This window comes from Xiphophorus hellerii, chromosome 15 (genome assembly GCF_003331165.1).
Source record: "Xiphophorus hellerii strain 12219 chromosome 15, Xiphophorus_hellerii-4.1, whole genome shotgun sequence".
Classification (NCBI taxonomy): Eukaryota; Metazoa; Chordata; class Actinopteri; order Cyprinodontiformes; family Poeciliidae; genus Xiphophorus; species Xiphophorus hellerii.
In genome coordinates this window covers 15,592,582-15,617,469 of record NC_045686.1, presented here as the reverse complement: position 1 = coordinate 15,617,469, position 24,888 = coordinate 15,592,582, and the positions used below count along the sequence as shown (strand labels likewise).

The window sequence follows — 24,888 nt, the reverse complement described above, 5'->3', positions numbered from 1 at the left end:
AGGTTTGGAAAATGTGTAGAATTTATTCATCATCACCATCCATCCATCTGTCCATCCATCCAGACTTCCATCCATCCAAACACACTCATTTATCTTCAGAATTTAGAACTCTGTTCTTTAAAATTATTATGTATAAAATATATACAATTATACTGTATGTTTGACGTAAGTTATGAGAGAGTTTATTGCTGCTTGAACAGATATTTGGTCTCGATATGAAGTTTAAAATATGTTGTATTGGATCAAAACAAAATAGAAAGTGGGATTTTTATTTATTTATTTTTTATTATTATTTTTTACTTTACATTTCCTTTTGGAAGGAAATTGTAGAGATTAAAGAATTTAATAAGACCAAAGACTTTAAACATTATGACTCTACATTCCTGGAGGGTTTTCCGTCTTCATAGCTGGTTACGGCTGCAGAGCATGCTAACCTGTATGAAGACAGCATGCAGCTGTTTTCAGGACTGCAGAGCGTCACAGGCCCCCCTGCAGCTTCCTTTGCACAGCGACTCCATGCATTCAGCTGGACAGCTCCATCTAGTAGCTGCTGCATGCTGCCATCATCTGGTTTGACAGCGTACTACAGGAGACACCATATTGACCAATGGCTTCACGTTATTCTCCAGCATATTAGGAGCTCACTATATGCTCAGATGACATATTAGGAGCATACTGCAGCTTTTTAAAAAAAAAATATATATATATACCTTTCTCATTACCATTTGCATTAATGCAAGGTTTTTTTCCCCAGCATGAAACAAATAAAGCATTACACTACAAAGTTTGCAAAACAACAGTGTAACTCAGGTGTACATTTGATGCAAACTTACCTGCAAATACCTGCAACATCAACTTTCATTCACATGAACGTTTCTTTAATAAACTTGGTGACTAATTTAAACATTCAGTATGTGATTTCATAAGAATAGACATACACATGAATAGTGTATAAGAAGAGCTTCACGTCTCTGCAGGTAAACTGAAAGCCGACACCCGGCTGTTACCATGGCACCTGCCGAGGAAAAGCCAAGGCTGATGGGAGCTTTAGAGGCACTCAGGAACATGAATGCAGTCGGTTCCAAGCTCTTTGACTCTTGACCCTGTCTGGGAATTATCGGTCCTGGGTAGGGAATGACCACAGCAAACTTTTTTGACACATTTTGACTACTTAATGTCCAAAGGAAAAGGTCAAGATGGGGCTACAGGTGAGATCCTAAACCCTGTGTAGGTCTGTGGCCTTGCGATTGATGTCACACAGCGAAGGGCCGCCAGCCTCCCCAACACAGGCCGAACCACGGACCTCAGCACTGGTGAGTCCAACGCCCTCGACACAAAGCTTCTGCGCCTATCACTTATCACTGAATAAACTTACACTTTCACAAAAGGTTTCCCTAATAAATAAGCTAAAAGTGACCAACTGCGCATCATCGCGGCATTATTGGATGCCTGAACTAGGCCTTGCAGGTAAACATGTCTCCAGTTACAAAGTTATCTCTCCGTCGGTGCACAACATGATCGTCTTTCATTCACACTGTGTTGATTTCAGATCCACAAGTTCATTTTTCTCTGAGAGCTATTTTAGCCGATAACCCAAACACTTTTCAGAAAATTATGCTTAAAATTATACAACTTAAAATGTGATCCGTATGACAGAAAACTTTGCAATTGTTTTAACATTATATTTTAGGTGGTTTCTTGTAAAAAAAAAAAAAAAACACAAACAAACAAACACACTGCCTAAGAAGATATTTTACCAGAAAAAAATGTTGGGAATTTGTTAATTGATTAGCATACAAAGCAAAAGCAGTAATTCTCCAATTGCACTGTGCAACATGGTGACAATTAAATGTAGTTTTCTTTTTTTTAATGATTTTGTCATTTTTAATAGCGTTATTATTTTTTTTATATCCAACGTTACGACTTCTTAATCCACTTTACCATGTGTTTAAGTTGAGCATCTGATAGTTAAATACTTGTCTAACATTTACTCGTCTATTTGTAGACTTTTGAGTTATATTCACAAAATTCTCTCTACGTTTCGTGCTCTCATAATCGACAAAGCTTAAAAACTGCTTGGTATGTTTTTTTCCACAAGTTCTGTTTTCTCCAGACTCACCGAGCCCCACTCCTCCTGGAGGAGGCGGCGGCGTTGCCGGGGGTGACCGGGCAGACGGAGGCCGGCGAGAGCATCATGTCGTCCAGGAGCTTTGGTTCATCGTGGTGATGGCCGCCATCGCCCTGCTGCTGCTGGCCGTCGTGTTAGGAGTCGTGCTTCACAGGGTAAAGAGACCAGGCTCCTTTTCCGCTCTCTTTAAATGCAAAGCCGTCATGTTGCAGCTTCATGTTCCGCCAGGCCCTGAATAAACCCCCCCTCACCAGGGCGAGGCCTCCTCTGGTCGCTCTCCCCATGCAGAAGAGGAGCCCCATGGCTGTGTACCCGCCCAGCAACTCTGTCCTGGTAAGAGCAACTTTTACCCCCGGGTCTTTATTCTCTGATCCCCGAAAACATTGTAGAAACTAGGTCATCACAGCTTACAAAGGTGTCAGACGAGTTAGTGTTGTTTTTTTTTTAAACAATAGCCTTGCTCTATTTCACACGGTGCCCCAGAAAGTCAGGACAAAAAGCACGTCGCCAGACCTAAAACAAAGCTTTACATTTATGAGGGTTTGCAACATGGCCTGTTTTCTTTCAATGCGTTCTCACTGAACCTTTTGAGCATCTTGAGCTGCCATACTGTACATTACATGAGCAACAGGATGCATCTCTGTGTCAATGCTGCTTTTTATTTTATTTTATTTTAAATAACTGCCAGTGTTGCTCTCTCTGTTTCAGTTCGACATGGTGCCAGACACTACCGGCTTCTCCAGCAGCGTGACCCTGAAGGGATTCTCCATGAAGATTGAGGTAAAACGCCAAACAATGTGTGCGCGTGTGGGTGTGTGTGTGTGTGTGTGGGGGTGTGTGGGTGTGTGTACGGTCCTGGCAAGTGGAGTAGCATGTGACACAAATATTTCATTTCAACGTTGCGTCGTTAGCTTCAGTTTCTGTTAATTCATTGCAGAGAGGGACTTCCTTGAAGGTTTGAATCAAAAACAGATTTTCATTAGTCATATCGTCATATCATGCACTAGAAATGTTTCTGCGCTGAGACATGAATTTAAGTTTGTATCCAATTTTAACCAGTATAGCGACTGCTTTAATTAATAAGTCAGATTTAATTGCCTTCATTTTAGTCCTTTTAACTCCAAAATTATCAGCTAAAAAAAAAAAAAAAGGTTTCTCAAAAACTGATGAAAAATATTTTTTATTTGATTTATTTTTCAACTTTTAGTCTTTACAACCACTGCACCCTGAAACATTCAAAGTGAAGGTTATTAAATTTTCAAGTCCAGGAGGTTTAACTAGCTCCACAGCTTTATATTAGAAGATAAATAATATCCATAAACTACATTTTCGTATTATAATTAGTAGATCTGAGACTGTTTATTGCCTGGCAGCAACATTTGTCTTGATTTATCATTATTCCTGAGAGAATGTTGTATTTAAAAAAAGTCACACACAAGGCATTTAGTGTGAAAACGTTAGTTTCCAAAAAAAAACTGCAATATGTAATTTTTTCTGCTTTACATGAGAAACTTACACTCCAGCCTTGAATGTCAATATAATTACATTGCTGCCCAAAAACGCCATCATTAATGAAAAATAAAAGTAGAATCAAATGAACTTGAAAAGAGAAATTTCAGTGTGATAAAGCATTTGGTCTCAAGATCTTTTTTTTTTCTTTCTTCTTTTTTTACGTGTGTTTTGTGTTCATCCAGGAGATTCTGGAGGCTAAATGCGAGCCCACCGAAGAGATCGTTGCAGGAGAGGAAGAGGGCGTTCTCAGTGTGAACTCCCTGCGGCGCAGCATCAGCCAGGTGATCGACGGGAAGTCTCTCGCAGGAGACGACGACGTCTGGGACCCCAACATCTCAGCCCATGACAGCGGGATGGTGAGAGACCCCAAAAATGTAGGCTGAACATGTCAAAAAAAAATGATGCAAAGCACTTAAAAGTATACAAAAAAAAATGTAGGTGAAAAGTTAAAAAGAAAAAAAAACAAGCAAAACTATTTTTATATGAATAGAAGTTCGAGCGTGCCCTATTTTACTTTGCAGTTCATGGATGACGAGGAATTTGTGGACACCATCAAAGGCTTCAGCACTGTGAGGAAAGAGCACACGATGTTCACAGACACCAACCTGTGACCCCACAAAAAACATTTGGTCCCCACAGCTCAGTCAGGAGGGCAATAGCATCAGTCATGATGAGGCGTGTCACCACAGGGGCTCACAGAAGAGAAGCTTCATGTGAAGATCCAGTGGAAGAAGAAGAAACATCTCTTTATTTAAACACAACTGGAAGAAAATCCATTTTATTGACGTGAAGGAAGCAGCAGGACAAGCAGAATCCCGTAGAAGATACTTTAGTCTCCATATTCTACTCTGGTGTTCATAGATTCAGGACCCTGAAGCAGGTCCTGAATCACCTTTTTATTTTTGTGGACGATTTAGGACCTAATGAGGGAGACATGTAAACCCCAGTGTTGTGAAGTCGGCTTCCAGGTGCCATCATGTTCATCAGAAGCTGGAAAAGCATTTCATTTTTTTTTTGTAACCATGTACTTTCTGGACATGCAGATTTATTGGCGCGCCAGATTTTCTCCAGCAGTGATTTCTAGAAATTGCTTGTGCCGTTTCTAACTTACAAATTAAAAGACACCTGTCAAATAAACAAAAGACATCTTTCCTATTTTGAACAGTTTGTGAGATAATTTGGCCTTGGTATTAAATAATGGTCTTTGGGGAAAAAAATTAAGTTGGCCTGACACACAGTGTGCCAATTACCCAAATTACAAAAAACGCTGAAGCTGCATTCACTTTGTAAGAACTGTTGAGTATTGTATTACACCTAATATTGAAGCAGAAAAAGATGATTTGATGGATTTATACCCATCTTTACCCAAGATTATCACAAATGTTCAAATCTCCACAGAGCAGGAAATGTTATTTATTGATTTCGTAGCCATCATTCTGTGTTTGGACATCATGACTGGCATTACTTATACATTTCAGATAATTTAAACGTCATCTTAAAAAAAGCTTACTAAACTGGATGACACTTCAGTTGTGATTCTTTGCTCACCACAAGAGGGCGACTGTGTACCATCTTCAGGATAGTCAGGTAAAAGAGGTTTTGCTAAAGTGACTGTTTGCTGCTTCACCGTGAAAAAAACAAGCTTAAGCGTCAGACCCAGGCCAACATTAAGATTAAGTCAAATTCTAATAAGGCTGGACTAAAGAGTCAGACATAAATAAGGGTTATATAAAAAAATAACTTTACTACATTGTTGCTCCTGGAACACAATTTTACCAAAAACAAAAACTGATCAAACAGACTGACAGAAGACAGGAGATGCAACAGTGAAGCCGTCTATAAGAAAGGACGGAGCAGGATGTATTCCTTCAGGAAGCTAAGGTCCTTCAAGGTCGGCAGCAAGATGCTGCAGATCTTCTCTAAGCCTGTTACTGAGTCTCATCTCTTCTGCCGCCGTCTCGTGGTACAGTAGCATCAGAGGTGATTCTGCTCTGGGGACGACTGTGGAACCTCTGGAGATGATGATGGACTCTTCATAAAAAAATCAAGAAAGTTATGGACAACCCTAACTGTCCTCTTTATGAAATTGTTTTGGGAAAACAATGCGTCTTCAGTCAGAGGCTTCTTCAAATTTGCTGTAGTACAGGCTGCTACAAGAGATCTTTCCTGCCAACAGCCGTCACCGTCTACAATAACTCTGAAGAATTTGAATTAGATAAGTAATTATGAATTTGATCAATGAAATCATTGTTGCTAACTACGGGTTTATTTGAATACAAAACACAAAGCATATATGAATATATGTAATAAAATTAGACAAAGAATGTTTTACAAAGTAAACCATACACGCCAAGGTGTTTAAATATATAATTTCTTTTTATTTGAAATGTGTTGCAATGCAATAATGTGGGCACAAAACACTTGCACCATTACAGTCGAGATCATGGTTACAAAACATTCACATAATAAATTACTATACTGCAGTACCACATGAGACAGTAAACATAATCCCCCCCCCCTAGCTAGGGAAATAAATTGCATTAGGTACATGAGTTTAATAAATGTACAAAATATTTTTACAGGCATTTAACAAAGGCAGCCTCTTGTTTTTGTTAGTTTTTTTTTTACTTGTTCGTCATTTATAAATATAAATCTCTAACCTGGAGTTAGACTGATATGTTTGTCAAAATGGCCAGAGATCCTTCAGTGACATGAGGGCTGAAAGCCATTTCACTTCTAAACCATTGCTGATAAAATTTACATTTTTCATTAACGCATTTGATTCAACAGACATTACAAAACCCCTTTAAGCTTTAAAAATATTCAATGCTTGTTTCCTTTCCAGTTTTCTTGATATTGCTGCAACGTGCACTTTTCCCTTTAGTGTGATATTTAAATATGTCTGTAAACAAATCACTAATCATTGGAAATGTGTTTTCTGCAGCAGCAGCAGTAAAGTGCATGCAGCACATGCTGGGTTGAAAATAGCTGGCATCTGTAGAAACATGTCACATACAAATATTTAAATATATATATATTGTTTTGAAACAATAGAAGAAAAACAAAATCATTACCTCTTACTTTTTTGCAAATCGATGTGCAATCTTCCCCAACGCCCACTTCACCCACCGAAACATTTTCCTTCTTGGAGTCTCCCAATCCGGTAGCGCTTCACAATACAGCCCATATTTTCCACAGAACTTAGTGGTTCATCTCCAGAATGGAATTCGTTGGTTACTTTCCCAGAACTGAGAGGATACTTTCAACAATTGGGCTGTGTTATGAGGTGGCTAATAATTTACTAGTGCCATCCTGGGACTTAAAAATTTACTTTTCTGAAACCTTCAGAAAGCTTAGTAGTTATTTCCATGCAAGGTCCTAGAAAGTAACCAGAATGTTTCTGGGAAGTAACCAGAAAGTTCCCTTAAAGCGTAAGAAAAATATCTTTTAAGATCCAGAAAGCATTTAATAAGTTCAAGGAAAATACTCAGTAAGATCCGGGAAGGTAACCAGCGAGTTCCATTAAAGTTTTGGGAAAGTAACTGCAAAGTTCCTGAATGTACCCATCAAGTTTCAGAAAAGCTTCGGAAAGTACCTAGCATTGTCTGAGAGAGTTTCAGAAAGTTTGGGCAGTAATATGTAATGTGATCGACTTTGGTGACATATCTAACATTGCTACACTGAAGCAGACGCAGTGAAAACACCACCTGAGCCATTACACAGGAAGCTTCTCCTGGGACGTTTTCTGCAAAACGCGTCTTTGATCATGTTTTATTATCATCATGCAGGTGACACGAATCAAGTCCTTATAGAAACTCTGACAAGACTAGACATGTAAACTGAGTTGGGAATGTTTTATCTACCAGAACAAGAACGTTAAAGTACCGACACTGACGACTGTACCTGAGACCTAAGCGACACCTGACCTGAATGTTTGCGTACCAACTTCATCTGTGATCACACACCGGTGATTCCCTGCAGGACTCATAGCTTTAAGTCGGCACAAGCCATAAGGAAACTAGGCAGCTGCTAGTAAAATATTTTTTTCATGTTTTAGCCGTTTCTAATGTTTCACCCCAATTCACTTCACTGTCAACATTTCAGGCAGCACGCAAATTCTGACTGGATCTTAAAAGTGTAAAACTAGAATTCTAAAAGACAATAAAACTGGGATTTCATATATAGATGTTAAAATGCAACTGACTTGACTGGCTAAAATTTAGACTTAAACTATCATAGGATACGTTTACATTCAACTAAACATAAAAAAACTATCAGCCACAACTACCCAACCTTCACAATCTTTAACCAAGTTACATACATTTAGACTACTATAGTCTACAGCCTTTCAATGAAGGATTTCCAATTTCCTCATTGAATCTTTTAAATGTTTAGTCCGATAACATTAATTATAATCACAGAACCTCCTCAAATCATTTCTGTCACTGACTTTACTAAAGAGAAAACTGAGCGGAAATGTTGTTCACTAACGTTTCTCTTGAAAAACCAGAGGAATGCTCATTTAAAATGATTCCATTTTGACAAAGATTTTTCATCGTTCGCTGATGAGATCCACTCTGTGCTATATTCTGCAGAACTCCACCTTTGTACCATCAGGTCACTGATAAAGTGCAACCCCGCTGTCCCTAAAGCCAATGTCCTAAAACACAGATAACTTATGTGACAGAACAACAATTAATGCCGACGTAAACTTAGTTAATACATTATTTCCCACCAATGCACATATGAAACAAGAGGAATCTGCAAACTAATCCTACGTGGAAGTGGTGAATTTGTTGGGGTTGACATCACAACATCTATAAAAATCATTCCAATCCCTCATCTTGTTAACTTAAAAAAAAAAAATTTCTTATCCAAAAATATTTTTTTCACGACTTTGATCATTTTTGTCCCTTTTTCAAACTGTGCAATCCCTCTCAGTCATGTAGAGAACGTCTCATTTTAAACATTCAGCTTCACACCGCTTGTACCTGAAACTAACATGCAACAAACAGTTTTAAAGTTTTAAATTAAAGGGCTTCCTCTTTGATTTTGAGAGAGCTGAGCTTAAAAATCGTGCAATAAATCATGGGGATAATCAATGCTTGATGCCTTCGACTTGCCTGGCACTTTTTCACCGATCACACCAGGACTTGTTTTCCCTGTCAGGCAGCTGAGGGAAAGTGGATTTGATAATCAAAGCAGGACTGCATTTCCCTTGCAGAGGCCTGCCGATGGATTTCAGCGGATAAAAAAACCCAAAACACCTTCAAGGATCGTTTGTTTTTCTCCAATAGCACCTGGCTAATCAGGAAGTGAGGTGTTCAGGCTAACACTGATTACTGGCATCCACACACGAGTCGTTACAAGTGCATCTCAATATATTCGAGTATCATTGAAAAGCTGATTTCAGCAGTTCAGCTTGAGAAAGAAATGCCGGATATGAGTTTTTAACATCGAGTTGATATGTTTCAAATGTTTATTTATGCCAGTTTGGATGATTGTTGCCTGTAGTTGCTGAAAACCCCCAAATTATTTTCACAAGATATTAAAATATTATTTAAGACTGAAATAAGAGGATTATCACTAAGGTGGAATATTAGTAATAGTACCACTTTTACTTTTTGCTTGTGGACCTTTTTACTACTGCACTTTTTCCTTCCACTCAACCTTCTCTTAATATGCTGGGATACAAAATTCTGAACAGCAAACGTCTTCAGCAATGCCATTTTGTGGCTTACTCATTAGATGGATGGTAAATTTGGTTTTTGCATAAGTTGTAAGCCATAATCATCGAAAACGAACAGAAACAAACAATTGAAATTTATCATTCTGTGTGTAGAGAATTCATATAAAATGAGTTTCTCCTTAGCAACGACTTACATCATCAAAAAGTTTACTTTAGTATCAATTATTGAGATGCACCTGTGTAAAGTCACAATATGAAAACATGGAGCACTGAATGAATAAAAAAACTAACTAAATATTAGAACTTAAAAAGAACTACAAAAGACTTAAGAGTCGTATCAAAAGTAAAGAATACGAGGAGAGAGGCAGAGCAGAAAGTTCCACGAGGAAAACTGAGAAGAAAAAAAAGGAAAGAAGGTTTGGATTTAAATCAGTTCCTGTGTTTTTCCAAAACTGAAACCCTCCTCTGCCGCTCGACGCTGAAGAGGCAAAAGCTTCCCGTCTGAATTTACGTGGGACAAAGAACTGTGGAGAAAAAAAAAATATAGATAAACAGCTGGTGAGAATCGCTGCAGCGCAGGAGGCAGCAGAGGTGTGGAGTATGGCAGAGCAGCTACAGCCGGGAGGAATGTGTGGTTAGAGGCGAGGAAACCCCCGACTACAGGTGAGAAGCAAGCACACCAACAGCTGCTACTACAAGCTGGCAGAGCGAGGGGAAATTATGAGCGCGAGTGGGCTGTGTTTTTCAGAGTGGGTGTAGCACGGCTAGAAGCACCATACAGCACAACTGGCACCACGGCAGAGAGCGACGGAGGGGTGGGAGGCTGATTGCTCTGGTTAAAAAGGGAATATTGTGCAGACAGGGAGGAAGATGAGGCGTTCAATGTCAATGAGCGGGGTTAGCCTCACGAACCTCAGGTTCCTCCGCTTTCATACGAGAGCTACCCGAAGGACAGAGCAGCACAGGCGAGAGGGAAAGGAAGGCACATGTCAACAACAGACACATTCACCGTTAAAGCTCACGGATTTATCGGGCTGGGGAAGTTGTGGAGGAAAAGCAGCTGAAACGCTGGTCACTGAATTTTATGACGTTCAAAGCAAAGAGGGAAGCTTATGAAGCAGGAGACCAGTTGTTTTTTTTCACACATGAATGACTAGGACCAGACTGGAATAAGTTTTGAGCCAAATTATCAACGAGTCATATAAAAACGCAGAGGAAGCAGCTTCATGTTAGGCTTGAACTGTATTCAATAAATGAGAATATTCGTCCAGATGAGTCTCGCTTGTCAGATTGAAAGTATCTTTTGAAAAAGTGCTTTTCATTAAGCTCACATTTCTCTTTTAATTTTTTTCTTTTTCATTAGTGTAATGTAAGATTCTAAGTATAAAATGTGCTTTCATTCATGGTAAGCAGAAACTCATCATGATTAGAAAAATACTGGTAAGACATCAGTTTTCTCTATTTAATCTATATAATGTGTTTTACTTGATGGAGTTACTAAAATAAATGGACTTTTCAATTATCTAACTTACTGAATGGGTCTGAAGAGTGTCCTTCACTTCATTGCTGAGTAAGTTAAATGGGTCAAATCACATAACTAATCTAGATTTTAGAATGATGGTGAAATTAAAAAGCTTGAATCAGTGCTGGGAAGAAAATAAATCCTGATTTGGGCATTTCTAACAACCAGCATGCTTCAACTATTATATTGTAGCAAGTATTGCTTGTGTGACTGTATTCATATTAGGAAGACAACTGTGATTCCATTTTGTGCACCTTTACTTTTACTAAACCATTAAGTTTAAGCAGTTGTGTTATTTGTGGTACTTCTAGATTATATAAAGTAGCAAGTCTTTGCTTTATACACAAATTAAAAACACTATTCATGTTTTTTTTTTTCACATTTTGAAATGTCATCAATGAAATTATTTTGGCCCTATAAATTTAACAACAAACCCACATTTCTGGTCCTGGACATCCTGTGTTTTTACTATAACTAACCAACACATTTAGCTTCCTCTCTTTACTGTAAGTTGTACTGTAACCTTTTGCTTGTTTATGCAACCAAATGCACAGCAGTTCCCCTTCGTTATAATTCCACTTTCTGTGTTCATACTTTAGCTGCGGCTGAAATGGTCAGTGGGTGTGGCCACAGAGTGAGACATTATGTCAACACTTCTGATGAGACTTATTACTTCTTTAGTGCAAATCTATCAAACAGAGAACTAAGACTTAAGTATAAAATACACTTCTGGATGGAAGTCAAGACTTTTAACTTTTTTATTTTGTAGGTACATGTGACTGCTTAAGTACGAATTAGTCTCATGGTTTTACAGTTAAAAAAAAAAAGCATTTTACTGAAGTTATTACAATATATTTTTTCTTAATCTTGTTGCCTTGCTTGGGCAAAAGCCTTAAAATAAAAGTCATGTTTACCTTTCAGTATGTAATCTGTTAGGAGGGCTGGTACCTTCTCGCTGTCATCCCTCATGGCATGAAGGACTGATATGGAAAGAGAAGGACAGAGGAGTCAGAGACGTAAACAAAATCTGACTAATGACACGTCCCCTTTCCTCATTGGTTCACCGCTCGGTGATCTCCTATGTTCTTGTTCATGGACTCACTCTTTGTCAGGATCTGGAGGTCTTCTACAGAAGGAGAGCCTGCTTTCTTTTCATAGGGGATCACCGTGGTCAGATACTAAAGAGATAAATATGTATATGCATTACAAATACACCAACTGATTAAATTTAACTTTAGTGTAATTTTGGAATTAAGTGTTGTGTTAAAGTTACAGAACATGCAAAGGATTTTTGTAGAAAATAAAGGAGGGCAAAAAATATTTCAATACAAAAAAAAAAAAAAATGACTGGGTGATTGTATTTTGTCACAATGCAAGCACAAACTTTAACGTGATACATCTGGATTTTATGTAACAGACTACAACAAAGTAGTGCATAATATGCATTGGTAGATGCATTACTTTAGGTGGAAAGCCGTATACTTTAATGTCAACTATAAGACAATCTGATCAAAACAACAAAATAAAAAACTTTGCTTTAAATTTCTGCACAAATTCACCCCCTGACCTCTCTGCTGTGTCCCTTAGTTTGTTCACTAATGTTCTCATTGAAGTTTGTGTTTGTAACAAGACAAAATGTGAAAAGTTCAGGGAGCACGAACACTTTTGCAAGGCACTGTAAGGAATTTAATTTTTTTAAAAAAAGGAAAAGACAAAAATTTAATGCAACAAAAGGACAAACTGAACAAAAATTATGGAGCAAAAAAAAAAAGAAAAAAAGAATGCGCATGCCAGTTGAAACCCAAGAGGTGAAAAAGCAGCACAGAAAAGAATCCGCAGTTGGAAGAAAGAGCAGGGGGCACCTGTTTATCCCCTCCTGAGTGGCCAAAAGTTTGACGGAGACCATTTTGAATGACATTGGAGAGTCCCTCCAGAGTGAGGAGCTACAAGGAGTGAGAGGAAGGAGGAAAAAAAAGAGATTTGACGAAAGATGAGGAGGCTCTCTATGACAGGAAGGAAAGGCGCTGGTGCTGATAAGAGGGTGACTACAGTGAAAACTCTTCAGCCGGGTCATGCATCTCTTTTCCTAACTTGGAAGTAGTGCGTGGCGCGTCACACGTGTGGTTATGTCGTTAACCTTCAAACCATGATAATGCTTTTATTTTGTGTGTTTTCGGTGAATACCTCCCTGCTGACTCACCGTGCCTGGTATGTGTGTGCTGTTTGTCCTCTGACCGTTGGGCCCCGTCGTGGTTGTACTACGGATTTTCTTCTTCTTGCGCAGCAGTTCGCGGTGCTCCTTCTGTTTGTTCTGCACGTCGATCAGCAGCGAAATAAAGCTGTTCTTGACCTGCACCATACGCAACATTTCAGTAAACTACGGCAGGGGTTTGGAAAATACAAAGCTGAAGGAATGAAACTGACTGATTATCTTAGTTAGTTAATAGTTTTCAGAGCTTTTATTTCAATTAACAGAATTGACTAAAAAAGCAAAAAAATAAATAAATAAAAAAATTACAAGATAAAGGAGAATTAAAGTATGAAGCAAAAGAATTCGTACTTCAAAATGCGAGATTTTTCACATTTTGACACATTACAACCCCAACTGGTTGGACTTTATGTAATAGATCAACATTACGTAGGCACCAAATTGTGAGAAGGAAGGAAAATTATACATAGGCAACTTCTGAAGGTAATCGATTGAACTGGATTTTATTGATTGTAACAGAGTAAAAGGGGTCTGGAGACGAATTTAAGGCACACTTATTAAAACATTTTAAAAGCCATGCATCTTTTTTTTTTACCTCTTTAAAATTACACCCTATGTTGTGTTGATCAATCACATAAAAACCCAGTAAAATAAATGTTTGTTTATGGGTGCAAGCATGATAAAATATTAGAATAAGGGGGGGGGGGATATTTTTGCAAGAAACTAAGTCGCATACTAATAACCAAACAGTTGTCTTTACTGCCTTGGTAGTTGAGGAATAACGTGCATTATAGATACCATAAAGTAATGTTTGCCTGTTTTTCCAGTAAATTATTTGTTTATAACTACGCATTTTATTAATTAGTGATGCAGTTAAGGTTGACAAGAAACATTGGGATAAAAACACTGGCAATTAATACATTTACAGCAGTGAGCTGCTTATGATAAAGGCTCATCTGAATGGTTTTTTTTGAGGCTACAGATGATAAATCTAATAATTTAATATTCTCAGTATCCTTGTGATCTGTACAAATATCACTCAAGTGTTTATTTTTTTTTTTTTAGATTCTGTCAAATCTACTCAGAGTGAATCATGACACAGAGAAAAACATACAAATAAAGCTGCTGGCAGTTCTGACCTCATGGTAACAGAAGGCAGAGGGTGCTGCCGTCTGTTCTCACCAAACACAACGTGCGTGTGTGCGTGTGTGGGTGTGTGCGTGTGTGTTGCTTAAAGCTCTCTGAATGCTTCAAAGCTGCTCTGCTTTAGCAACATCTCTGCAAACGTTTCTGGTTGATCTGAGTTTGGAGTTAATGTGCGATCAGATTTAAGTACCTCCTTCTCAAAGTCCAGCTCGTCTCGCAGCGCCAGAGCTTGGATCAGCTCCTCGCTGTAGCGGCGGATGGCCGCCTCCACTTCCTCCAGGGTCCGGCTGAGCTCCGACACAGACAGCTGACGAAGCCCTGCGGACCAAACGTGGGGCGGAAACGGGAAGAGCAGATTTAATGTAGAGAAGAAGCTCGGTGCCGGTCGAACCCCAATGAAAACCAAAAAAATAATTATAATTTATAATAAATTATAATAATTTCACACTCATCCAATTTTAGAACATTTGCATATCAAGCCGATTACATAACATTTGGGACGACACATACGCTGATTACATAACGACTATATCACATGTGCACATTTAAAAGACTCGCTACACAGAGAGTCCTATCAAAATTTTTTAAGTTATTTAGATAATCATAAAATTGTTCACATGGGCACGTTAAAACAGTACAGTAGTTTTCTATTTCTGTGTGTGTGGGGGTGTGTTTGTGTGTGTGAGAGAGCAGGTAGACTCACGTTCCTCAAAGCTGGTGTTGGAGCCGGATCGTTTCAAAGCGCCGAGGTCCTGAGAGAGCATCGACAGGTCGGACTGGGAAGGACTCTCGTCATCGTCCGGGTCGGGAGATTCCTGCATCATCTCCTCGATCTCCTCTATCACCTAAAAACACCACAACTTTCAGCCAGATGCCAACTTCCATGAACTAGTTTGACCATTTGCTCAAAAATGTAGTTTTGTAACCAGAATGCAAGTCTTACAGCATCCGATTCTTGTGCGAGAAACATCAGGTTGAGTTTTTCAGCACAGAAATGACACCAACGTCGGAGCTAATTAATCGTTTTGCGCTTTAGCTAACTTTGAAAAAGTTTAGCACACTTAGCTTCCCCTAAAGTAATTTTTCAAGATAAATTCTACATATGGGTGTTTAGAAAATTTTCAGTTGAATAATATGTAGCACCTGTGTTGAGGTTTTGGTTATCGGCTATGCAATCACACAGTGACCCTGTAGAGGGCGATGTACCATGTGGCAACATGTGTCATTGATACATGGTGGGTATCAACATGGTCCAATATAGCGCCTTAGCATTATCTTCTGTTAAATACCAAGTTTTTAGCGCTTTAGCATTAGCAAAACTAATGTTTATGATCAGAGCTTTAGGATTAGTGCAACTAACCTTTCAGTTTGCAGTGCCCACCATCTTACTAAGGAATGATGTAAAGTAGCAATATGTAAGGAGATCCTAGTGAGGTCAGCATGTTTATTATTTAACCACATCGTATGTTGATTCTGGGTGTGACATTTGCATTTGTATAAATCCAGAACAATAAACTGTCCCATAATATTTATTTATACATCCGTAACAAAACTTTCTAAACATATCCTGCTTCTGTGTTTGCTTTACTTCCCTGGCTTAGTTATGCGTCATTGAAGTAAACATGTAAATCTAATTTAAGGAAGTAGCTGATAAGCCGACAGGCTTGTATATTAAAACATACAGAAAATAAGGATTAACTGCTGTCAGTTTAATTTCATTGTTTCTTTGGGGTTTTTTTTGTTTCATTGGCATTAATTTTGGTGTTAGTTTAATTCTCCTTCCAACCAATGGAGGCTCTTAACGAGGCAGAATATTGATGGATGGGGGGGAAAGCAGGAAAGCAGGGTAGGTTTTCGCCTCCCTTTCATTTTGGATACCATCTATATTTCATGTTTGCCTTTTATTGTGGAATTCATTAATATCATTAATAAGGAAATTTAAATATATGAAGTACGCGTGAAGTACGCGGACGACACAACAGTAGTGGGTCTCATTTCAGACAACAACGAGACCCACTACAGAGAGGAGATTCTGCAGCTCACTCAGTGGTGTTCAGCCAACAACTTGGTGCTGAACACAGGGAAGACCAAGGAGGTCATTGTGGATTACAGAAGGTCCAGGAGGACGGCTCACACTCCCCTTCTCATAGATGGAGAAGTGGTGGAACGTGTGGACAACATCAAGTTCCTGGGCCTCCACATCACTTCTGACCTCTCCTGGAACACAAACACCTCCCACCTGGTGAAGAAAGCACAACAAAGGCTCTTCTTCCTCAGGAAACTGAGACGGGCTGGACTTTCCTCACGGCTGCTCGTGAACTTTTACAGGGCGATGATCGAGAGCATCCTCTGCCTCAACATGACTGTGTGGTATGGCAGCTGCACAGCACTGGAGAGGAAACAACTGACACGGGTGGTGAGAACAGCACAAGGCATTGTGGGATGCCCCCTCCCAGACCTGGACTCCATTTACACAGACCGGGTCAAGAAGAGAGCTGGATCCATAGCGATGGATTCCAGCCACCCGGGCCACAGACTGTTTGTGCCGCTGCCATCAGGCAAGCGGTACAGGAATATACGGACTACAACAAATAGACTGAGAAACAGTTTCTTCCCCACAGCCGTCAGAGCCATTACTCCCTGCCGCCCCCCCCCTCCCACACATATCATAACCTCGCAGTCACACATACATATCCCCCACCCCCACACAGCCATATTGTTCTGCACTTTGCACTGTCACATTATCTGTACTTTGCCATAATTGGACCTGCTGCTACTTCTTTGGTGTGGTTGAGTGCCTTTAGTTAATTTAGTTGTATATATTGTTATTATTATTATTGTGTGTTTGCTTATTTATACTGTATATATTTGACCTTTTGCACGGGAGCTGCAATGGAAATTTCGTTGAATTCTGTTCAATGACAATAAATGCTATCTATCTATCTATCTATCTAAATGATATATTTAAATAATTTAAATTGATTTAAATGATTTTCTTTGTGCTGAAATGTTTTCATTAAATTTATGTGCTCAGAAAATCCTCACACAATTTCAATTAATTCCTTTTTTTTTAAATAGAGAAATATTTTAAACCAGATTTCTATTTATTCCGGTTCGGTTCCACATTTTGCCCACTTGACTCTCGTGAATAATTAGAATGAGTGATCAAACCAATAAAGCTCAGTAGGTAGTAATCCACTCCTGTATGATATTAATCACTGACATGTACACTTCCTTACAGTAGATAAACAATAGAAGATATAGTATATGAATCTACGCTGCAATTAAACTCTTGGTCAGCAGAGCAGATGTAAACAGACTCTTTGGTGGGAACCGATTGACGTATGGCTAATGTAAAATGTCCAGTCGCAGCACATTGTGTGGAATAACAGTTAACAGTTATTCCACACAATAATTCAAAGTTTGAGCAGGAGTGTGAATGAACTACCTGTTCAGCGGTGAAGAGAGGCTCCTCATTAATGCAGGAGACAATGATTGAGTGCATATCCAGCTGTTCCCGCAGCTCCTCATCCTCATCGTCGGACAGATCCAAAGACTGGTTATCCGTCTTCTGTCCCTTGGGAGGAGGAGATGAGGGCAGAAATTTAGGCAAATTTTACCCGACAAGACTTTAAACTGGATTTTAAATCCAAAGCAAAAAACCTGGACAACGAAAGATTTATATCAGAATTGTTGGATTCAAGGTTTCTTTTATTTCTTTGTTGACAAGAATGGAAACTTTTGAGACTTGGTGCCACTTTGCCACAATATGATGAAAAGTGGAAAAGAACAGAAAGGCTTCTAGACCAGGAAAGTGCAGTCAAAGTAGGCTCGCCAGAATAAAAGACCATTTCAGAGAAGTTGGTAATGGGGATGTTAAGATGAACCGACAATGTGAAAGATGCCAGCAGCTGAGAAAAAGTGCAGCTTTGGGGATTAAAATCAGATCAATCTGTTTTCACCTCCTTCCATCAGTAAAACTTAATCTGTTTAATTACAAGATCCTTTACACTTTTATTTAGAACATGTTCCACTCAAATATTTGATTTTGAAAGTTGTTCCTCTAAAATAAAATATAACTGTTTGTGAAAGGTTAATTTATTAAGGTAATTAGTTTGGTAAATTCAACTTAGTATCTGTTTTTTTTCTTGTTTTTGCCCTTTTTTAATCACACTTTGAATCAAAAGAAATTGTAGATTAAGTGATGACAGAGGGACAATCAAGCGTGGATTGTTACAAGGCAAGTGACTGAAATTAATCTCTTTAATTAGGTCAAGTAGGTGCCAATTCTCTGCATTTGTGAGGTATCATTTGCTGCAATCTGCAGAAAGTGAATCACTAAATAAAAGAGTGTGCGACTGTGTAGTACCTCTTGATCTTTGAGCTTGAGGGCAGGCAGGTGCAAGGACCGAGTGTAGGACGTCTTCCAGTCCACAGGCATCACGTTTCCGTAGTTATTGGTCAAAGAGTTCCACACCCTGAATGGACGAATAAAAGAAGAGTTAAAGGTCAAAGCACAACAAAGGAGACTTTTTATAAGATGCAGATGCAACAAGGAGCGCTTCCTTCTCTTTTTTATCGTGACACAGCATTGCATGGCTGAATGCTGACCACCCCCTCACAAGCTGAGCTCTGAACACTGCTGCATTAAAACTAGTCATCAAGTATTGCAACACTTAAAAGCGAACCTCTATGAACTTTATGAAGCAGGAGAACATTTTCTCTAAGCTTAGTCGGCACATGAATAAGTGGAACCGAAGGAATAAATTCAGAGCACGCGTACCTGCTCTGCTTAGCAAAGATGGTCTGGAAAAGGGAGACGAGTGTTTACTGAAAACCTTTCCATAGCCAAATGTGCCAAGTCAGACAGTCATTTGTAAAGAAGACAAGACGTTGATGATAAATGCTAAAACTGTGTTGTTAGGCGGCGCGTTGTTAGAAACTGTCACCTAAGTAACCCCATGTGGGAACAGAGAGAAACTCAAAATATCCTGTTGTTCACCACTGACGAACAACAACAACAGTGATTAAATAAGTGAAGCACCCATGTGAACATTTTGGGACAATACCAACATTTATAATGCTATTATGGTTGATAACCAATATTTTTATTTGCTCATAAGTTGGACAAAAAGAATTTATCTGGTTTTACTTAAAGGAACAATACAATACATTAAAAAAATGGCTAGCAATAATCAACACCGATGTTATTGCTGATATTTTGGGCCTTCCATAGAATAAAATTTGAGATAATATTTAAAGATGATTTAGTTTTAGCTTTTATCCTCTCATATAAGCATGTATGCCACTTTCTTCTACAAACACGAATACTTTTTTGCACCTTTTTGGATGAGCTAGTTAAAGTATTTACTGTACATTGAGCATTTTTAAATAATCCTTTTTTTTCTGTTTCCGATAACAGAACATGGAAGAAAGTTCGAAATCCAAACATTTTTCAATATCTATGATCTTTTTTTCCATCGTTTCCCAGACTTGCATAGAAACTCCGAAGAAAATCAGCACTCACAGTAGGACTCGCATGCTCATGCAAGTGTGCTTTGGCACTTTTGGCTCCGATTGTGCATGGATGGGTGCTGTGAACCCATGTGTCACAGTTGCGCTACAATGTCCAGGACAAATGTTTATATAACATCCATGTTTCTCCCTCAAGTGTTCATGCGCTGCTCGGCGAGCTGCTAGCTTGTTCTAAATAGGACGAAGCGTGGCAGGAAACGCCGTGGGCCCCGAGCGGTGACAGCGTCTCAGGCACGTGAACGCCCGCCTAAACACACCGCCGGCTACCGTCTCAAAACAGCGACTTGACAGCGCCGCTAGAGCAAGATTATTTAATTGTTGTGACTCCAACTCACCACTCATTAGTGTGGGGCACTTTCTTGAATTTATTTGTACCGATAAAATCTTTGGTACGCAGGCAAAATCTGGAGGAGTTGGCTCCAACATAGCAGTCTAAATCCAAAGGGAGGTCCGTAAATGTCATCCTTGTTATCCTGCAGTTTGTTTCAGACACAGTATTTCAGTGGAGCTTGTTAAAGAGCTGAACACGTTCTGTAGAAGTGCAGCCATCCAGAAAAGACTCCAACTGAGTCTGGCGCTGATTTTAGGGCTGTGGAAGGCTGCGGTCCAATTATTTCATACCCTGCGTCCTGTTTCTCCCTTAAAAAAAACCAAAACAAACAAAAAACAAACACCAGTCTAAACTCCGCAAAATACATTTACCTAAACTTGAAGATTTCTTCTTTTTTTTTTAAACTTCTTATATTTACATGGGTAGTTTGGCTTAAAATGGGAAAATATGACGTATTAATCACTGTGTAATTTTAATGGTACCAAAAAGATCTTTGCCATATTGCAAAAATGCTTTCTAGTCTGAAAAAATAAACACTGCTTCAACTTTTAACCTATAGAAACAATTCAGCAAGAAAGAAATAATAAAATTTGCTGTGAATGGGATCTAATAAGACGTAGTCAAAAAAAAAAAAAAAAAAAAGGATTTTCTATCAATACATGGGATAAAAAACTAAATTCAAACACATATACAGTTTATATTTTTTAGGCTTTTAAACAACCAGTAGATTAAAGTTGATTTCCACATTTATTCTGGGGTTAAGAAGTTGACACGGGCTCTAAGTTTCAACTAAAATATAACACATTGTCAGTATGAGCTTACATATTGCCCACTCTATGTGGCCAAATCAAAGAGTCTCACAATGTTCAATGCAAAGGGCAAGAGGAGGTTGATTCATGCAACCAGCTGTGCAGAGAAAAGTAACATCTATTCCCGCGGCGCTGTAATGCCATGTTGTCATGTGAATGTGTAGCTGTGACCTTTGAGTGCCGATGAGACCCAGCAACTGCTAGAAACCTCGAAGTGGGATCCGAACAGCTCAATCTTTCTGTAATGGCACCATGGCTGCGATTGTTGTGAATAATTTTAGGGATTGTGAAAAAGGAACATGGAACTGTCTCCACCGTATTGAACGGCACGAGTTGATAGTTTTGTTGTGGAAGAATAGGCTGCTTCCGTCTTAAACCTGGTTGAACAAACATTTCCGCTTTTAGGTTTTGAAAACATTTTTTGCTCAAATCCTTTGCTCAAAATTAACTGCATCATTTTTTGTCATTTGTATTGTAAAAAACTGTTTACTCTGGGGGGTTTTTTTGGTCAATGTTTTGTTTTCCTTTGTAGCAATAAAGGTGTTAGGGAAGACTACAGCTATTTTTATAAAATTTAAATCCAGTATTTTAGTTTTGTTGACTATAATTTCAATTATATTAAACTGGCAGGATGTTCTGTAATGACACATCTATAATAATAATAATAATAATAATAATAATAATATGGACCAATAATCACAAAACTAAATTATTTCTTTTCCTTTTTGTAATTTGGCCTTACAATTTTTAACAAGTTCCAATGCAAACTAAAGGATATGAATTACTCCAAAATTTCAGCTTTACTTTTAAGGCAACATATCAGTTATTTTAATGCTTTTTTCCCACTTTAGACAGAATAGATTGCTTTCAAATACAATCTTTTTGAAAATGTACCTCCTGTAATAATTGTTCATAATTTCAAAACTGCAATAACAAGACGCATACAAAGAAACATTTCCATTCCTACGTTTTTACTCAGTGGAGTCTCGTCCCTTAACTTTGAGAAATGCTGCCTATGACCTTAAGGGAAACACTTAAATTTTAAATACTGCATGGAGTTTGTGGAATGATGTGCCTTTTTCTCGGCGTTTAATCAAATCTTGCTACAAAGAAGCAGAAAGTGAACCGTGCAACCGGTTTTTCCACTGCACTGACCGGCTGTCTTCCATCCAGACAGCTAAGATTCCCTCAGAGTGTAATATATGAATTTAGTACAGAGTTAGCTTGTGAGGCTAATGTGGCGAGCTGCGAGATTAAAAGTTACAACATAAAAGCACAGACAGGTAATTAACACTCACTCGTCGTCTTTCAGGTAATTCTCCTCTGTGATTGGTTTAACGGGAGCGATGTTTTCCGTCGCAGTGTTGTAGTTTCGGAAACACACGGTTAGCTTTTCGTCGAAGTCGTGGACCAGGTCCTCCATCGACTTGAAGCTGCAGATCTCCCCGGAGAAACTGTTGTCCAGATCGGAGAAGTCGTCTAGGCCCGATGGGTCGCCTACGTTTGAGTTCAGCTGGTCCAGCTGCTCGGCCGACTCCGAGGACGGCTTGAATTCGTTGAAGTCCTGCCAGTCCTCATCGAAGTGGGCTAACGGCGCCGCCATGGCTGCCCGGTGAACCTGTCTATGCGGTCGGTCTCTCGGTGTCCTCCCCGGTGCTCTGCTGTCTGCGTTGACGCCAGACAGTGGGGGCGGGGTATAATGACGTCAGCAACACAGCTCCTCCCATTTGCCAGCAAAACGAACCAAACATTCAAACTGTTAATGTTTTAACATTCACCGGTTTGAATGTTAAGACATTAAAACCTGGGGGCTAAGACCCACCCAAAAATGTTAAGAATTTTTTTTTTTTTTAAAGTTTTGTACATAATTGATACAAAAAGTCATGTGATCATGTAATTATTGTGCATTCCCAGGTAAAAAAAAAAAAAAAGATACATTGTACATTGATATTAATGACACAATGAGATACATTTAAGATGTATTACATTGATATATAGTGAATGCAATCATATAATTCAAATTATGAATGTCCTAAAAATACTGCTACATTGACAGTAATACCTGCATACCTAAAGTGTCAGAACTGATACACACATTTTCACAAAACTTTTTCTGTGAATATATTATGTAAGTAAGAGAAACTGTTTTAAAATCAGTAGTAAGGTACAAAACATATTTCATTTTCTTGTAAATATCCCAACACTAGGACCTTATATTCCATGAAAACACTCACTCATCTATTAGTCAACAACCCAAGAATCCTACAGTACAGTATGATTCATCTTTTAGTTTATCTCATTTGGTATTGCAAATAGTTGTTAAAAGTAAAATGTTTGATGGAGACGGAAAGGCCTCAAACACATCTAAATATGTTTACTTTTTTTCCCTTACAGGGTTAAAGTTCCTAGGAGTAACAACCAGTGAATTCCATTGGTTGGCTCCAACAGCATAAAATTACAATAAAACTAATACAGCCTTAGTCCTTTTGGCACATTCCTTTGTAATCATGAGTCAGCTTTTTGAGTTTCAGTTTGAAAAAAGATAAACTGGAATGACTTCTAAAGTTAGAAATCTAGCCTGGTAAGCTAGAGGCTTCTCACATAACCCGAAATGTGACTACAGAACTCAGAAATCTCAGCAGCCATTTTACATATCAGTTTTCTCCTCTTTCCCTTTAACACATTTTAAAATCATGCCAACATCATAATAGCCACAATCATATTATGTATTACTTAAACACTGTTAAGCTTTGGACCAATTGATATATTTCATGTTATGTAATTAGTATTACATGCTTGTTCATTTCAGTTTAATCTGCAGTAGCATTAATATTTACTTCATAAACAATAACAGTATACCCATCTTAAAATAGCTCAAAATATTTATTTTACTGATAACTCATTTATTGTTTATTGTACTTTAAGTTTCAGATTTCTTTTTTTGTTTTGTTAGTAGAGCATTTCGTTTTTATAGGTCACCTTGTTGTTTTCAATACCACCAGATGGCGCAATTTGACAAATACTTCAATTAAGAGGTTGTTTACATTTTATAACAGTAATATACTGTTATAAAATTAGTCTTTGAAAAAAAAATCTAGAAATAAAAAAATAATAATATACAATTTCAATAAATTTTCAACAGTCAACTTGTTTTTTTAAGTACTTAAAAGAGAAGTTTGCTTGTTGGGCAAACCTTTAGTCATGTAAACAAATTCTGATTTAGGTTCATATTGTTTCACTTTGGATCTTCCATTTATTTAACCACAAAAGCTTTCATCCCCTAATCATGAGCAGTAGTAAATCTGATTACACATCTTTACTTTCTACATGCTTAATAGTCACATGAACCATTTTCATGTGTCTCCTCTCTCCCTAAAATGGCAAACTCTATATAAAAATGGATGGCCAACAACAAGACTTACTTAAAAATAAGTGGAATTTATTGTCAACAGATTTTGTTATTCCTAATGCTGGTGTCAAAGCAAGCCCCCCTCTCTGTTAGACTCGATGTAGCTTTCAAGACATGTCAAAATCAAATAATTTAATACAGTAATCTAAACAAGAACAGAATCAACCCAGAATGCTTCACTGGGGCCTGAATTTAGTGATAACTTTTCACCCCTAACTTGCACGCAGGTTTTAAGCTCAAAAAAGGTTTGTTTTCCAGTCATCTTGTAAGTGTCCAAAACCTGGGCCCTGTGCCATTAAATTATTTTAGATTTGTTTTTTCAAAACCCTGAATTCTTTATTGAAAATATGCATACATAACACTTTTCCTACACAACAATACAAAACATTACAATCACTGTTGTAAATAAGACATTGAACGCAAACCAACACATCACCCACTTCCCACCCTAGAGCCCAAGGAACTTAGAGATGCTACAGTAAGCCCTTATTCCCCGCCCCGGTCCCATCCCGCCACCACCATCACCTCAGAGAAATAAGACATAGTTAAATCAGAAACAACTCCCTCGGCAAACTCCGACAGAAGAACAGAGGAGACA

The 24,888-nt window shown here is 38.4% G+C and overlaps 2 protein-coding genes across 4 annotated transcripts; one reads left to right on the top strand and one right to left on the bottom strand.

Annotated features, from left to right (window-relative positions):
• Positions 1-1,954: 1,954 nt before the first annotated feature.
• Positions 1,955-4,802, top strand: LOC116733811 (usherin). The gene is made up of 5 exons (XM_032584668.1): positions 1,955-2,283; positions 2,357-2,461; positions 2,837-2,908; positions 3,823-3,996; positions 4,162-4,802. Exons 1-5 carry the CDS (start codon positions 2,227-2,229, stop codon positions 4,249-4,251), a joined length of 498 nt encoding a protein of 165 aa, XP_032440559.1. The 5' UTR covers positions 1,955-2,226; the 3' UTR covers positions 4,252-4,802.
• Positions 4,803-5,994: 1,192 nt separating this feature from the next.
• On the bottom strand, positions 5,995-22,560 carry fez2b (fasciculation and elongation protein zeta 2b). 3 transcript variants are annotated; one of them, XM_032585219.1, is made up of 11 exons: positions 22,180-22,560; positions 18,576-18,684; positions 17,655-17,783; positions 14,910-15,051; positions 14,397-14,524; positions 13,052-13,201; positions 12,714-12,794; positions 11,954-12,029; positions 11,766-11,831; positions 10,242-10,269; positions 5,995-9,853 (listed from the first exon to the last, which is right to left on the bottom strand). In XM_032585219.1, the coding sequence occupies exons 1-10, from the start codon at positions 22,482-22,484 to the stop codon at positions 10,259-10,261; spliced, it is 1,197 nt and encodes a 398-aa protein (XP_032441110.1). In that variant the 5' UTR covers positions 22,485-22,560; the 3' UTR covers positions 5,995-9,853; positions 10,242-10,258. The 3 variants fall into 3 exon arrangements, with proteins under 3 accessions (XP_032441110.1, XP_032441109.1, XP_032441111.1); XM_032585218.1 differs by lacking the exon at positions 10,242-10,269; XM_032585220.1 differs by lacking the exons at positions 10,242-10,269; positions 12,714-12,794 and having other exon boundaries at positions 22,180-22,559.
• Between the last annotated feature and the right edge of the window lie 2,328 nt (positions 22,561-24,888).